A 17,692-nucleotide genomic window follows, 5' to 3' on the forward strand; every position below is an offset into this window, starting at 1 on the left:
ACAGTGTTAAGATGATAGTGGATTCTAGTGGACTCTATAGAAATGTTTTCCCATTGTCCTCCCTGTATATAAGTATTGACATTGAGACTAATATTTTTACGCAATTTATTGTATATTAACCATAGCTATGCCCATTTGTAGGCCTTTTTTCATTGCTTCATTAACACAAGAGTTACGAACAAAAATTTTATTTAATTATTTGGCAATATTCGAGTCGCTTAAAATATTAGAAACTACTACGAATTGAATAAAATACTTTGAAAGCTCCTAACTCCGATCATAATTTATAAATTTAAACAAAAAAAGCGAAGGGGCATAGGTACCTGTGGTTAATATACAACAAATTGCGTAAAAATATTTTATGTAGGTAATGTTAACCCTTAATCAAACGGAACACTTTTTATGAGATTTTTGAAAACTAAGAATGGCTTTTAGGTAATTTGGTTGCGTAGATTACGAAAAAATATATTTAAAAAAATTTAGTAGGGGGAAAGGGGGTTTTTAGGTAATTTGGGTGCGTAGATTACGAAAAAATATATAAAAATAAATTTAGTGGAGGGGAAGGGGGGTTTTGCGGTGGGAAATAATTTCCCGTTATCCGTTACGGAATAGCAAAATTTTGAATGAAGTGGGAAATAGGTTCCCATTGTCCGATATGGTTACTTTTTACTAGTTAGTAGCTCCCCCCAGCATTGCTTGGAATTCAAGAATGATTTTTTAACGTTATCTTCAAAAATGAAAGAAATAAATAACAGAAAAAAGAAAACTAAAACAAGGCACAGATTTTTTCTGTAACAGACAAACGGGCATATATTTTTATATATGGAAACATACTAAAATTTAGGTGGAGAACAAACACTGGGAAATAATTTCCCACTTGACAAAAAATACCATTTTTTTTTGTAATTCGTAAGTTCAGGAACAAACAATGGGAAATAATTTCCCACATACTAAAACCTTAAAATCTTGGCTAAATCATATCGTTATCACAATTCTTTTCAAGCAAAACACAGGGAAAATAAGTCTAGTTTGTGACAGTATTCAGTGTATGCACTTACCAGATTGTTTATCGCACTTAACCTCAAAACACTAAAAAAAACTGTTGTTATTGCAAAAAAAATCACGACAACTGACATTGACTTTGACGTATGGTCACCATACGTCGTTATCGCGGGGGCAACAACGATTTGACAGTAGTGAAAGATTATGACAAATAAATAATAACAGAAGTGACTCAAGTGACATTCCTATCGAGTAAGTAGGATGTTATCCGAAAAGCGGCAGTTACCTGCAGCCAACCTGGTGGTTCCGCACGTATTGGCATGCCATTCCTTTGGGCCAAGCCGGGGAGGTCGAGAGGATGGTACAGGTCCTGGGCAACCCTGTATCGTCAAATAGCGTCCCGGGCGATGCAGCGTCTGTGGAGAGGTCACTTCACCCTCACCATTTCCGCGGTGAGGAAAACAACACGGGAAGTAACAGTTACCGGTTATAAGCCTGCGCGTATGGGCGTAAGCGTGGGCTCCAGGGGTTACTTTCGACAGTGGGAGGGTCCATCGTAGGCCTACTGATCAGTTACCGCCCGCTTTAAACTGGGCAGCCCCCAGTCAGTAAGGTACTGGTCCGCCCCGGCATCGACTGTTCCTCTGGGGTGTTGGGAACACAGGGCTTGCCCGGAAATCGATGCTGAGTCATTTTACACCCGCGACCAAACAGCAACATTTAAGAAAAACTAAAGCTTACACTTCCATGCGCTTTGGTTCTTGGAATGTCCGGACACTGAGGACAGGTCTCCCGGACAACTTGGAGACTTTAGACTACGCAGTAGAACCGCGTAAGACAGCTGTTGTCGATCTGGAATTGGCGCGCCTTGACATCTCTATTGCAGCACTACAAGAGACCAGGCTCCCTGATGAGGGCTCTTTACGGGAGAAGAACTATACTTTCTTTTGGAAAGGCAAGGGCTCCAACGAACATCGTGAGCACGGGGTGGGCTTTGCGGTGAGAAATACTCTCCTAAGTGCCATAGAAACACCTCGAGGTGTTTCTGAGCGTATCATGATCCTGCACCTATCCACAAAAAGTGGATTTCTAAGCCTCATTTCCGCCTACGCTCCAACACTCACCTCGACAGCGGAGTCTAAGGACGACTTTTACGAGAAGCTGAACTCTGTTGTAAGTAGTATACCGGCTGGGGATCGAATCTATATTCTAGGAGACTTCAACGCTCGAGTTGGGCAAGACAACACCTCTTGGCCCGATTGCATTGGTAACCATGGCGTGGGAAAACTAAACGAAAACGGCCAACGCCTGCTACAGTTCTGCTCAAATTTCCTGCTATGTGTTACCAACACATACTTCAGAGGTAAAGAAATGCGGAAAGTCTCCTGGAAACATCCCCGGTCAGGTCATTGGCACCAGCTGGATCTGGTTTTAGCTAAAAATTGCTCTCAAGGAAGTCATTCACGTAAGATCCTTCCACAGTGCACAATGCGACACCGACCACTCCCTAGTGGTGTGCAAGGTCAATCTGGTCGCTAAGAGGATTCACTCCTCCAAAACTCCCGCCAAGACCAAACTGGATGTCACTAAAACCAAAGACCCTGAGCTGGTGGATGCTTTTAGCGACTTGGTTCGACAGCACGTATCCGCATGGGACTTAGACGCACCGGTTGACGTAGAATGGAATAGACGCAGCTTGTGAGGTTTTTGGACTTGCCCGGAAAAAAGTTCCAGACTGGTTTGCCGACAATCTACAGGAGCTCCTGCCTTTCTTAGAAGCTAAGCGTGATACAGCACTAAAGTACCGTTTAAACCCCAGCACAGTCACCCGCACGGTGTACTGTACAGCAAAGTCTTCGCTTCAGCGAGCATGTCGCCAGCTCGCTAACACCTACTGGTTAGATCTGTGTAAAAGTATCCAGGATTGTGCTGCCGTAGGCAATTTTCACGGTGTCTATGCTGGGATAAAGGCGGCTCTAGGCCCTGTACAAAAGAGAAAGGCCCCCTTGAAGGAGATTGACGGAACAGTTATTACTGACAGTAGCCGTCAACTCAGTCGATGGGTGGAGCACTACACTGAGCTCTATTCTCGACCGGTCGAGATCAGCCCAGTAGCCCTGGATTTAATTCCGAACCTACCAGTCATGGCTGAACTCGACGAACTACCCACAGTCGAGGACCTTCATAAGGCTATCCAGAGGCTAAAGGGCGGTAAGAGTCCTGGAATAGATGGTGTTCTTACCGAAGTCCTAAAACTCAAGTGCATACTACCTATGCTTCACAATCTGCTAGGGAAGTGCTGGGAGAGGGAGCTATTTCCCCAGGACATGCGCGATGCTAACATTGTGACCTTATACAAAGGGAAAGGCGACCGCGGCGACTGTAACTGCTACCGTGGCATATCTCTGTTAAGCATTGTCGGTAAACTTTTTGCAAGAGTCATCTTGACCAAGCTGCAAAGTCTTGCCGAACGTGTGTATCCTGAGGCACAATGTGGTTTCCGATCTCAGCGCTCTACTACGGACATGATTTTTACACTTCGCCAACTTCAAGAGAAGTGTCGTGAGCACAACACACCCCTAATGATCGCCTTCGTTGACCTGAACAAGGCTTTCGATACGGTCAGCAGGGAGGGGCTTTACGCTGCCCTTGAGAAAATTGGATGTCCCCCGAAGCTTCTGAACCTGATTAAATCTTTTCACGACGGCATGAAGGGCTCAGTTGTATTTGACGGCCAAGCATCCGACGCGTTTGAAATGCAGAGAGGAGTTCGTCAAGGCTGTGTCTTAGCGCCAACACTATTCGGCATATTTTTCTCTCTTTTGCTAAAGGTTGCCTTTGGTGACACGCAGCAAGGAGTTCATCTACACACGAGAGCAGACGGAAGATTGTTTAATGTCAATTACTTAAAATCTCGTCGTAATCGCGTTGACCTATTTATCGACAGTCTGCTCTTCGCCGATGACGCAGCCTTCGTAGCTGAAACACCCCACGAGCTCCAAAATCTGATAGACAAATTTGCCTACGCGTGTTCCCTGTTCTCCATGTCTATCAATACGAAGAAGACCGTAATTTTAGCGCAAGGGTACACTTTCCGACCATCCATCCTCCTGGAGACTGTACCCTTAGAGGTGGTCGACAAGTTCTGTTACTTAGGGTCCACCGTGTCGAGCAACCTCTCCATCGACAGTGAGGTCGACCTTCGCATCGGCAGGGCGGCCACGACGTTCGGCAGGCTGCGTACAAGAGTGTGGAATAACAAACATCTTACTATCAGGACCAAGATGATTGTTTATCAAACTTGCGTCCTGAGCACGCTCTTGTACGGAGCCGAAACCTGGACGTCGTACGCTAATCAGGAACGTCGACTAAACACCTTTCACATGCGCTGTCTTCGGAGTATCCTCAACATCACTTGGAAGGACAGGGTCACTAACGAGAGAGTCCTGGAAATTGCACAGCTTCCTAGCATCACCGCCCTGCTGAAACAGAGGCGCTTGCGGTGGCTTGGGCATGTGCAGCGTATGGATAGCACTCGTTTGCCTAGGCGGATTATGTTGAGCCAGATAGCATTTAAAAAGCGCCACATGTGACGTCCCTTGCTGCGTTTTAAGGACTGCGTGAAACGCGACATGGTCGCTTTTGATATCGATAGGGACACTTGGGAGGAGCTCGCGTCAGATCGCGATGGATGGAGGAGTACCATCGCGAAAGGTCGCGGAATCCACGACAACGCATGGTTCCAAGACCTTGCCCGAAAACACGCAAAGAGGCACAATCCACCTGATGGTGCCGACATGGCTCCCTGCTTCAGCTGCCATAAATGCGGTCGCAAATGCCGGTCCCGCATTGGCTTATACAGCCACGAGAGACGTTGTTCCTCGCTTACAGACGCTGCATAAATCATCTGTCAAGATGTTAAAGGCCTGAATGATGGGTTCAAAATGTAGCAGAATCGAATTTTAATAAAAGTTTGGTTATCTATTACTAAAATCACATAAAATACTTTCAGAAGTAAATACTGATATAAATAATTAAATACACTGGTGACTTACTTTTCAAGTTGACACGTTGACGTATAGGTATACTTTTACAAAGTGAAATACGAGATTAATTGACCTTTTCCAGCGAAAACTTTATGCTAGATATGAAAAACATTTTAGAGGTTTAAATGTGTAGGCAGTATATTCCACTTTTACAAAACAGACGTTCTGTTACATGTGTTCTTTGACAGGCTTGTTTTTGCTCCCGCGATAACAACGTATGATGGTCACAAATGGCGGCCATTAGAAAAGTGTTCCATTTTTCAAATTCAAAATGTTACTAAGATTTTAAATCTGTATGGTTGGTATCGCTGAGTGCTGCCCTTAAAAAGATTAAAAATATTTCGTGAATTAGAATGAAGTGGGAAATAATTTCCCGTTATTTGATTAAGGGAAGAAGAGAGAGGGAAAGAGAGGGAGGGGAGGGGGAAGGGGGGTTATTTGATTATATCCAGAGAGGAAAATGGGAACTACGCTTGTATGGAGAAAGTGTTCACGTGTCTTCGTCCTCTTTCATCTTAAAATGGGCCATTTTATTTAAAGTTGTTGTAAGGACACTTTTTTTCTCCTATTCCGATTCCGATTCTGAGTAGGAATAACATAAAAAATCCCAATTATGAAAAAAAAGTGTAGGGGACAACATTAAATAAAATGGGCCAAATACTTACATATTGCCAATTGAATCCCATAAAGCAGGCGAAAGCTTCCTTCAAGTGTTGGGTGCCCAGTTCGGGTCGTTCCCGCCTGAGATGCAGCTCTCCTATGAGATGCAGCGCGCGGCCGAGCTGCAGCCTGAGGCCGTGCTCCATCGCCAAACTGCCCATCTCTGTCAACAGCTTGGCTGCCTTTTCGTGATCGCCTAGTCTGTTGTATACATTTTAAAATGTTGTTTCAATTCATGAACTAGCCGAGAAGGCTGGAAACACCAGAGATTTGCGAAGATGCGTAGCGAGGGAAGTGTTTGTTAAGAACAAACACTAGAATATTGTCCACTAGAGGTTTTTTGAGCGAGGATAGGTGAATCGATTCTATTGAAGAATGTAAATTAGTCTAGGTTTACCCGCCAAAGGTAACTAATTCCTCACCCAGCCGCTGTATTTAAGCTTTTATTTATATTTTATCTTTAACCTGTCGATGCCACTTTCTTGAGAATCACTCAGGTAAAGTGAATTCGGGGATGATGATATGATGCAATTTATGAGATAAATAATTATACCTGGCGCCTCGAATATGATAGTTCATTTATATGGAGTAGCTGATGTCACGTAAAATGTTTGTGGATATTTTTTTGGAAGTTTAGCAAATTAATGTATTTAGAAATGTAACATTCAAGTACGGTAAACACACAATCGAATTTAAACCTGTCGTGAGTCATACTGACACTAACGCGGGTAACTATTAAATACGTGAGTTAAACCGTGTAATTAAAACATATTTATTCAAGTATCTTTTAAGTTAATTATAACCAAAAGAGGCTTGAAGGAACTGTCATAGGGACCATCAATCGACGCGAAAGGTATAGGAAATAATTCGAAATTTCCTGAATAGATGCGCCTTACTTTAGTATACAATATCTAGGTGACCGAGCTTTGCTCGGAAAACATATAAAAACTCAAAAATGCGCGTTTTCCCAGAGATAAGACCTAGCTAGATCGATTTTTCGGCCCCGAAAACCCCCATATATGTACCAAATTTCATAGAAATCGTTAGAGCCGTTTCCGAGGTCCCCGAAATATATATATATATTATATGGGCGCCAGGCAAAGACGGAATCACTTCAGAGCTTCTGAGAGCGGGTGGAACACCGGTACTTAAAGTCCTCCAGAACATCTTTAATTCCGTCTTGTCCGAGGGCAAAACACCTGAAACATGGAATAGAGGCGAGGTGGTGCTGTTTTTCAAAAACCGGCCAAGTGCGAGTCGGACTCGCAAACGAAGGGTTCCGTACCTTTATCTATAAAAACGGTCACCCATCCAAGTACTGACCCCGCCCGACGTTGCTTAACTTCGGTCAAAAATCACGTTTGTTGTATGGGAGCCCCACTTAAATATTTATTTATTCTGTTTTTAGTATTTGTTGTTATAGCGGCAACAAAAATACATCATCTGTGAAAATTTCAGCTGTCTAGCTATCACAGATCACGAGATACAGCCTGGTGACAGACGGACGGACGGACGGACGGACAGCGGAGTCTTTAGTAATAGGGTCCCGTTACTCCCGTTTTACCCTTGGGTACGGAACCCTAAAAAGGTGATAACAGCCTATTGAAGAACTACAGACCAATCACGCTTCTGAGCCATGTCTATAACTGTTTTCAAGGGTCATCACGAACCGTCTCGAACACAGACTTGATGACTTCCAGCCTCCCGAACAAGCCGGTTTCCGAAAAGGCTATAGTACCATAGACCACATCCAATACATCCATACGCTGCGGAAAGTTATACAGAAGACCGAAGAGCATAACTTGCCATTATGCTTAGCATTTGTGGACTATGAGAAAGCCTTCGATTCGGTGGAAACATGGGCGGTGCTTGAGTCTCTTCAGCGATGCCATATTGACTATCGGTACATCGAAGTATTGAAGTGTTTGTATAGTAACGCCACCATGTCGGTCCGAGTACAGGAGCAGAGCACGAAGGCGATTCCATTGCGAAGAGGCGTAAGGCAGGGAGACGTTATCTCTCCGAAAATGTTTAATGGAAGACGCCTTCAAGCTCCTGGAATGGCAAGGACTTGGCATCAATATCAACAGCGAATACATCACTCACCTTCGGTTTGCCGACGATATCGTAGTCATGGCAAAGTCGATGAAGGAACTTAGCATAATGCTCGATGACCTCAACCGAGTTTCACAACGGGTGGGCTTGAAAATGAACATGGACAAGACGAAACTTATGTCAAATGCCAATGTTGTGCCCATCCCAGTCTCTGTTGGGAACTCGGTACTCGAAGTTGTTGACTCGTACATCTACCTAGGACAAGTAGTCCAATTAGGTAGGTCCAACTTCGAGAAAGAGGTCGACCGCCGAATCCAACTCGGTTGGGCAGCGTTCGGGAAACTACGTAATGTCTTTTCGTCTGACATACCTCAGTGCCTCAAGACGAAAGTCTTTAATCAATGTGTGTTACCAGTGATGACTTACGGCTCCGAAACGTGGTCTTTCACTATCGGCCTCATCTCAAAACTCAAAGCCGCTCAACGAGCTATGGAGAGGGCTATGCTCGGAGTTTCTCTGCGTGATCGAATCAGAAATGAGGAGATCCGTAGACGAACTAAAGTCACCGACATAGCCCACCGGATTAGCAAGCTGAAGTGGCAATGGGCGGGCCACATTGCACGCAGAGAAGATGACCGATGGGGTCGAAAAGTGCTCGAGTGGAGACCACGGACTAGAAAGCGCAGCGTAGGACGTCCACCCACAAGATGGACAGACGACCTTGTTAAGGTCGCCGGAGGACGCTGGACGCGGGTCACTTCCAACCGGTACGAATGGAGGTCCAAGGGGGAGGCCTATGTTCAGCATATATATATATATATATATATATCGTATAAATAAATATACAAGAATTGCTCGTTTAAAGGTATTAGATAGATAGATAACATACACACGTTTTAATTTATAATGGTTCAAAAACATACTTTTGCATAACAGCCGCCATGTGCATCTTACAATCGCATATGCCCTCGATGTTGTAGCTCTCGGCGTGTATCTTGTACGCACGGTCGAACGTCTTCTGGGCGTTGTTCAGGTTGTTGATAGCCAACTGACAGATTCCAATTTCGATTATGGCGTCCGCAGTTCTAATCGTTTCTCCAGCTGAGTATTTCATAAATACTTTTAACTCAACTAATCGAGTACAATAGTTTATATTTAAATACTAGAAATTTCAAAAGGAAAAACAAGCTTAAGAACCGAGACTTCTTTGGCGCAGGTGAGCCTTCAGGCAAGCCCGAAATATATAAGTATATATAAGAATTGCTCTATTCAATGTATATGTCGCAGTAAGATAGATAAAGCCGTTATCTAGTTATAACCCTAGGGATATAATTATATGACGTAACATAGTTATACGAAAGCGCTTCATTACTATCTTACTAGGAATATAACTATAATACGTGTTTAGTTTAGTGATATAGTTATATTACTGGATTAAGTTTAGTGAAATAATTGTAGGTAGGAGTGCAGCGGTGCGGCGGAGGTATAATTATATCCCTAGGGTTAAAGTTATATGCCGTATAGTACGTATTATAATCATATTCCTAGTAAGATAGTAATTGTAGGTATTAGGAGTGCGGTAATGCGGCGGAGGTTTAGTTATATCCCTAGGGATATAGTTATATGCCGTATTATAATCATATTCCTAGTAAGATAACTATAATACGATTTTATGTATCTTGGATTGGATTTGATGTATCTTAATATTATATTTTCATGCTGCTATTTTTAAGGGTTTATGAGTCATTGCGATCGATTCACGAAAGCGGGCGCGAGATTTGACAGAATTTCAATGAAAATAGCTGTCACTCAGTAGAAATCTCGCGCCAGCTTTCGTGAATCGACCTGTACTTTTACGTAATATTGCTAAAAAGTATTACAACTAATAGTGTATAGGAAAATTAAACAAAAGTCCTCTCCTTCACGATTTTCGTCGACATCTCTTCTAAATACCTAAAACTGGTATGGATGTGTTCCTCGTAGTCTCTAGAATACGAATTGACCGGTTTTAGTTTATGGAGGGGGGACGGGTCGAAAAAAAGGGGGGGAAAGTGGTCGGCCGACCACCATTGATATTTGTTCACATCTCGAGTCCTATGGGGCCGATCGGTTCATGTGAGGTGTCGTTTGAAAGAGTATTAAACGTGCTATTATTGTTTCATAATAACCGTAGTCATAACTGTAGTCGTTTACAAAATATTTTAAAATATATGATTTTTTACCGTGCATGGATGGCATAAGTATTGACAAAACATGCGTCTAACTCAATAAATTATAACTTTACCGCAATTAATGTTCTTACAAAATATACGAGAAATTTCATTAGCTTTCCAGAAACATAAGTTTTATTTGTGTATGATATTATATAACCAAGTAATGATGAATTTTGTTCAGCATGGGTCACTACGCACCATCACGTAAATGGCGGACGACCGACCTCAACTGTTCATTATTTCTTGGGTTCTATTTTACTGATCAATTGGTGATGAATACCATTAGAAAGAATATTAAATGTACTATAATTTGTTTCTAATAACCGTAGTCATAACTGTAGTCATTTACAAAATAATTGAAAATATATGATTTTTACCGTGCATGGACATAAGTACTGGTAAAACATGCTTCTAACTCAATAGATTATAACATTACCGCAATAAATGTTTTCAAAATATACGGAAAATTTTATGAGCTATCTAAAAATATAAGTTTTATTGCTGTATAATCTATACATATAATAAAGCTGAAGAGGGTCGAAAGTCTGTACATGGAAGATATTTGAAAAAAAGTTGGCTGGGGATACTTAGAATTGATAACAGAACACGTTCCAACAGTTTTTAGAATTTTTGTCTGTTTGTCTGTTTATCTGTTTATCTGTTTGTCTGTTTATTTGAACGCGCATCACGTGAAAACGGCTGAACGGATTTTGATCAAAACTATACTAATCTGTCGAGAAAATCCCCGGCCAGGTTATAGGCTATAAAAATTCAACCCCTAAAAGGGGGGGTAGCCACAACACTCGATTGACTTAAGTTTGCCCCTGAATCGTATGGCGCTACTTAGGAAGGAGGGGCAAACTTTTTTCAAATATCTGCTAACACTATAGAGTACCCTGGTAAACTAACAGATGGCGCTGAATTTAATACAATGTGACATAAATAAGCCACCGAGGAAGGATTTTGCCAAATTAACTCTAAGTTTAGAAGACCCCTCTTCTAAAATTTCAATCAATCGTACGGATATCAACAAATTTAATTGAATAATTGTGTTGATTTAATAATACAACAAAATTAAACGACAGTAAATTAATTGCCCCTCATTGCACAGTGCCATCTTTTGGGGAGCTGAGTAAACATTAAGTAACCAAGAAAACTAAAAATGAGTTTACATAGTTACGTAGTGGTTGGTAGTGGTAAAATAAACACACATCAACACGCGTATAATTGCATAAAATTATTTAAAATTATTTATTTTCACCGTCATGAATTATACCTAATCGTAATTATATCGCATCCATATCAAATCCATATTCATACGTATCGCCTCCTTAGGCACTTAATAATGGCCACTGCAGCAAATGACATTCGGTTGGCGACTGCAGCAGCATTACTCTGCTGCAACGTTAATGCTGCAGCACTGTCAATTTTCGTGATATAATGATGTGACTGATTTCCACACTAAAAGTAAAAATGTACAACTGTCTATCAAATTGCGTTTTTTATATGGAAAAATTGTCGCGCTCGCTTCGCTCGCGTTTTCTATAACTTTCTGAGATATGATAAAGGTGACATTCGGATGGCGACTGCAGCAGCATTAGGTACTCTGTTGCAACGTTACTGCTGCGGCACTGTCAATTTTCGTGATAAAATAATGTGACTGATTTCCATACTAAAAGTAAAAATGTACAACTGTCTATCAAAATCCGTTTTTAATATCGAAAAATTTTCGCGCTCGCTTCGCTCGCGCTTTCAATAACTTTCTAATATATGGTAAAGGTGATATTCAATTTTCGTGATATAATGATGTGACTGATTTCCATACTAAAAGTAAAAATGTACAACTGTCTATCGAATTGCGTTTTTTTATATCGAAAAATTTTCACGCTCGCTTCGCTCGCGTTTTCAATAACTTTCTAAAATATGATAAATATGGCATTCGGGTGGGGACTGCAACAGCATTACTCTGTTGCAACGTTACTGCTCCAGCATTGTCAATTTTCGTGATAAAATGATGTGACTGATTTCCATACTAAAAGTTAAAATGTACAACTGTCTATCAAATTGCGTTTTTATATCGAAAAAATTTCGCGCTCGCTTCACTCGCGTTTTCAATAACATTCTAGGATGTTTATGATAAAGGTGACATTTGGGTGGCGACTGCAGCAGCATTAGGTACTCTGTTGCAACGTTACTGCTGCGGCACTGTCAATTTCCGTGATAAAATGATGTAACTGATTTCCATTCTCAGCTGAAATGCAGCAATGAACGTCACTCAATTTACCTAAAAAATTCAATGTAATCTTGATGACCCTAGGCAGAGGGGGCACCATGGTCTAGAAATACTTGGGGCATCAAAATATCTTAATCCGGCACTGGTTGTTTGCGGAGTCAAACGATTTGGGACTCGCATTTTATACGCATTACCATGCCTTCCCGAAAATAATCGAATCATTCGCGAAAGTTTCGCAACGCATTGAGGTTACAAGGGGCACGTGGTGTTCCTCAGGAGTCTGAAGAAAACCACGGTAAGTGGCGCTCTAGCCAGGCAGGCCGCTTCGCTTTCGCTCGCGCGCGTATACCTTACTCTATCGTCCGATATACACCTACTACTCTGTCGTTTAAATCCTTAGAGATTATAACCAACGGAGACGCCATGTCTATAATTTTCGGTACAAATAGTCTGGCGTTTTTTGCGGGGGAGGGGCACATCAAATGTGTACCTACGTAACGTAAACATTATAGCCATGTCAGATAAACGTCGGTTGACCATTGGCCGCCTATTTTCGACAGAGGGGAACGCCTGTTAATGACCACTCCGTTTGGTTATATTCTCTAAGTTTAAATCACGTGTAAAATTTGAATAAGGGCGAATAAAACTATTGATTTTGGAGTGTAGTTTTATTTAGTGGTACCTGGCCCCAATTTCACATCGGTGACAGGTGCGACGAATTGTAAAATCACTGTTGCTGACGTCACAGGCATCCATGGGCTACGATTACCACTTACCATCGGGCGGGCCGTACTCCTGTTTGCCACCATCATTGCATTATTTAAAAAAACTTTATTATATCGGATAAAAACAGATATTTCTCTTGCGAGGTTTCTGACAATTGTCAAAGATTTAGAAGAATTGTAGGTAATTCTTGACAGGTAATGAGTTATATGTCGGAATTTCGTGACAATTGTAGTGTTTCTTGTGACAATTGTCAGAAACCTCGCAGGAGAAATATCTGTTTTTATCCGATATAATAAAGTTTTTTTAAATAATACAATGATGGTGGCAAACAGGAGTACGGCCCGCCCGATGGTAAGTGGTAATCGTAGCCCATGGATGCCTGTGACGTCAGCAACAGTGATTTTACAATTCGTCGCACCTGTCACGTTGGTGAAACACTGATTGTAAAATATTTTATCTGGACTTCAGTCCTCTAGCATATCCATATGTCAACTTAGTTCCGCCTCCAGGGGAGAGGGAGAGAAATTAGGATTAGAAATTAGCCGCTTACTGACACAGACCGAATTACACGCGGGCGGAGCCGCGGGCACAGCTAGTGTTGTATAACTAAGTAATCATGAATTTTGTTCAGCATGGGTACTGTGCACCGTCACGTAAATGGAGCCCGGCCATCGTTGAGTTTTCATTATATTCCCGGTTCTATTTTTCTGATACTTGGTGGATACCATTTGCAAGCATATTAAATTTTCTGTGAATACTCGATTGTTTGAAATCTGAGGCCCAAAATTAACCATTTTAAAAATATTAAAGAAAATGTTTAATTTTTTTTTTACTTAAGAGGTTTGCTTAGTCACTGAAATAATTTAAGAAAGAGATAATGTAGTAAATATAGCGTGAAATTTTTAGAATAAAATCAACAAACTATTTATTAACTTTCCAAAAATATTGTTTAGTTACCGTACAATTATAATGACGATGGAGCGAGAAAATTCTGCACTGGTACCCGCGCGGCGCCACGCGACCCGCGCATCGCCCGCGGCGACGCTGGCGAGACGACATCGTCGCCGAGGTGGGCATCACCTGGACTCGAGTAGCCGCCGACAGGAACGAGTGGAACAGGAGGGAGGAGGCCTATGTCCAAAAATGGACAGCCCAGTAGATATAAGAAAATTATTGTAATAAATAAATACTAAAAGTTAAAACTATCACACCTTATAAGTAAATTAGTTTCTAATGATGCATACAACTAGAAATAATGAATACTATAAATATTGTACTAATACTAAACTTCCATCTAATTAATGATACCTACGTTAAGTTAATGATAAATTTAGTTATGATATTATTTTAATGTAATTAATATATTATGGATATTATGCATGAAATGTAATCTTAATATGATGTAATCTATTGGAATTAAAAGGCTTTATTATTATTATATTATTTACAATTATAAATATATATGTAAGCCAGGACCAATTTCGCCAAGCAAGCAAGCAAACACACGGCGCGGCGAGCGCCTGGTAGACCAGCAGCATTCTATTATTGTTTGACAGTACATTTGATAATGTAAGTATCCAAAATGTGAGGTTCTGTTATAAAATATCGATATAAATGATGGTTTATTTGCTTTGTCTTTTATCACAGGAAACTTAAGTATGTTTTGACAAAAGCCCAGTTCTAGGTTCATAACATTGTTAAGTTCGTAGCTTTCATGATTGCAAGACCACTGCATATAAAGTACTTAATATCTGTGTTGTTATTTGACTCACATCTACACGTAAAACGTTTTCAAACCCACTCCGTAATTAATAATTTAAAATCACCTTGAGATCTGAGGCTTGTGGCGCTTTAAAGGGATATTTGTCGCCGGCACGCTCCAGGATGCAAAATAAGTGACTACTATTTGAGTAGCAGCGTAGGTCCACATAGGTGATAGTTTCAGCTTTAGATGGTAAATTAGCATTTATGGTCAATATTTGTAATAGGCACTCAAGAAGGTAATTGCACGTTATTTTTCTTTGCCACTATCTACTTTCGTTGCATTTTTGTAAGCTTACAATCTGATAACTTGAAGTAAAATCTAATGGCGAGTAAATAAAAACAAGTAATTATTTTAGTGCACTGATGCCGGCGTTATCTGCGGATTTATTTTGGCGAAATTAATTATACTGTCAACAACTAGGTACATATATGTATTATTAAAACAAAATTTTAAAGGGCCTCTGATTCTTTGCAAATTTATCTTAATGCAATATATTTTTATTTGTAGTCTACCACATTTAATTTTGGAAACAGTGAACAATAACTATCCGTGAATTCCAGTTTTAAGTATAGTAATAGTAACATTAGGTCAATATTGAGTAAAATATTTATATTTATTTACTATTTTATTTTGCTGTCTAATTTATAGTTTTTGCTTACCTATTGATTCATTGGCGTTTGGCACTGTAGTTTTAGCTTATAGGTATGACTCTATTGACAGTTATGAGATTAGAGAGTACTACGGTATTTAAATAACGCTCGTCTGTAACTACATGATCTTAAATCTATAATAGCGACTCATAACTTCTCTGTTCGACTGTAAGTCATACAAGAGAGTTAAGTAGTGATTGCGATATAAGAGGCTATAAGTAGAAGACTTTATCACGCGTTTAGAAACTTAAGTGCAAATTGCAGACTATTACGATATAGATGTTAAGGTTGTTCAATTCACTTTGAGCTATAAGCTATAACACTAGCAGCTTAACATGCATTATAGCGCCCAAAACAGCTACTGTAGATCTTAAATCTTTAGATAAACCTTTTAAACACTTTTGTGTCACCAGAGCCTGTAAAACTAAGACTAAATATGTAGCTATTCTAGAGCCAGGCTATGTCTTTAGGTAAGAAAATAGGTGCTAATTGTCGCCTAATTGTTTGTTGGGATTTATATGACGGTGCGCAGTGACCCATGCTGAACAAAATTCATTATTACTTGGTTATATAATATCAAACACCAATAAAACTTATGTTTTTGGAAAGCTTATGAAATGTCTCGTATATTTTGTAATTACATTAATAGCGGTAAAGTTATAATTTATTGAGTTAGAAGCATGTTTTAGCAGTACTCATGTGCATGCACAATTATAATTATAATTATAATTATATAAAGTTATGACTACAGTTATTGAAAACCAAATATAGTACGTTTAATATTCTTTCAAATGGTATCTATCACCAACTGATCAATAAAATAGAACCCGAGAAATAATGAAAAGTTGACGCCGGTCGCCCGCCATTTACGTGACAGCGCTTACTGACCCATGCTGAACAAAATTCGTAATTACTTGGTTATATAATATCATACACCAATAAAACTTATGTTTTTGTTAAGCTAATGAAATATCTCGTATATTTTGTAATAAAATAATTGCGGTATAATTGTAATTTATTAAGTTAGACGCATATTTAATCAGTACTTATGCTATCCATGCACGGTAAAAAATCAAATATTTTAAAATATTTTGTAAACGACTACAGTTATGACTACGGTTATTAAAAAACAATAATAGCACGTTTAATACTCTTTCAAACGACACCTCACACGAACCGATCGGTCCCATAGGACTCAAGATGTGAACAAATATCAATGATGGTCGGCCGCCATCTTTGCCCCCCTTTTTTTCGACCCGTCCCCCCCTCCATAAACTAAAACCGGTCAATTCGTATTCTAGAGACAACGAAGAACACATCCATACCAGTTTTAGGTATTTAGAAGAGATGTCGACGACTTTTTTCAAAACAGGCCGGTTTCCTCCAGTCTATAATTGCAACCAACAAAGTTGATTTTGTAATAAAAATAAAAACGAATATACTTACTGTTTTCTTTGATTCCCTGGCAGATTTATAACCATTTAACCACATTAGTTTAGTCAAATACCGTATTATAATCATATTCCTAGTAAGATATTACTATCTTACTAGGAATATGATTACTATCTTACTAGGAATATGATTATAATACGTATTATACGGCATATAACTATATCCCTAGGGATATAATTATACCTCCGCCGCACCGCTGCACTCCTACCTACAATTTTTTCACTAAACATAATCCAGTAATATAACTATATATCACTAAACTAAAGACGTATTATAGTTATATTCCTAGTAAGATAGTAATGAATCGCTTTCATAATAACTATGTTACGTCATATAATTATATCCCTAGGCTTATAACTATATAACGGCTTTATCTATCTTACTGCGACATATAAAATGAACACCGCTACATAGTCAAAAACTTTCATTTATTTTATAACTTTATTGTCTGCCTGATTGTCTGTATTTCTAGCTGAGTTATCGTGTTTCTTGAACGGTCGGGGCGCGTTCTTGTTTGGTCAATAATCAAATGTTAGCGTCAACATGGGACAAAATGTTTTTTGTGGAAATAAGCATAGCCTGTTCAAATAATAAGTTCCCCAAAACGACGGTTTAAGCATTCTAAGCCAGGTTTAATATTATTTGAATATTATATACTTAAAAATGAATTATGGGATTAATCCGCAATAAAATGCGACATACCTACTTTACATGTATACATAAGCTTGAGCTTTTTACGAAAATCACGTGACTGCTTCCATAGCTTCGATTGGCGTTTTCTATCGATTGTCATCTTGGTCCCCTGAGCAGCGGGTTGCCTCTCTGTCGCACTTGTAAATGCGTACGTAAGTGTGACAGGTAGGCAACACTTCGAACGTGGTTCGCGGCAG

General features: G+C 39.9%; 1 protein-coding gene and 1 long non-coding RNA gene across 3 annotated transcripts in view; one reads left to right on the top strand and one right to left on the bottom strand.

Annotated features, from left to right (window-relative positions):
* LOC134789411 (uncharacterized) overlaps positions 1-17,692 on the top strand; it is a 550,672-nt gene that overhangs the window by 222,088 nt on the left and 310,892 nt on the right. The gene's annotated exons all lie outside the window — the stretch shown is intronic.
* Positions 1-17,692, bottom strand: part of LOC134806819 (uncharacterized) — a 70,371-nt gene that overhangs the window by 45,232 nt on the left and 7,447 nt on the right. For both annotated transcript variants that reach the window (XM_063780208.1, XM_063780207.1), the window contains exons 6-7: positions 8,687-8,864; positions 5,714-5,909 (exon numbers count right to left, since the gene is read on the bottom strand). In XM_063780208.1, the coding sequence (XP_063636278.1) occupies positions 5,714-5,909; positions 8,687-8,864 (374 nt within the window). The remainder of the gene's footprint in view (positions 1-5,713; positions 5,910-8,686; positions 8,865-17,692) is intronic.

The sequence above is a fragment of the Cydia splendana genome, chromosome 3 (assembly GCF_910591565.1).
Source record: "Cydia splendana chromosome 3, ilCydSple1.2, whole genome shotgun sequence".
NCBI classification, from domain to species: domain Eukaryota; kingdom Metazoa; phylum Arthropoda; class Insecta; order Lepidoptera; family Tortricidae; genus Cydia; species Cydia splendana.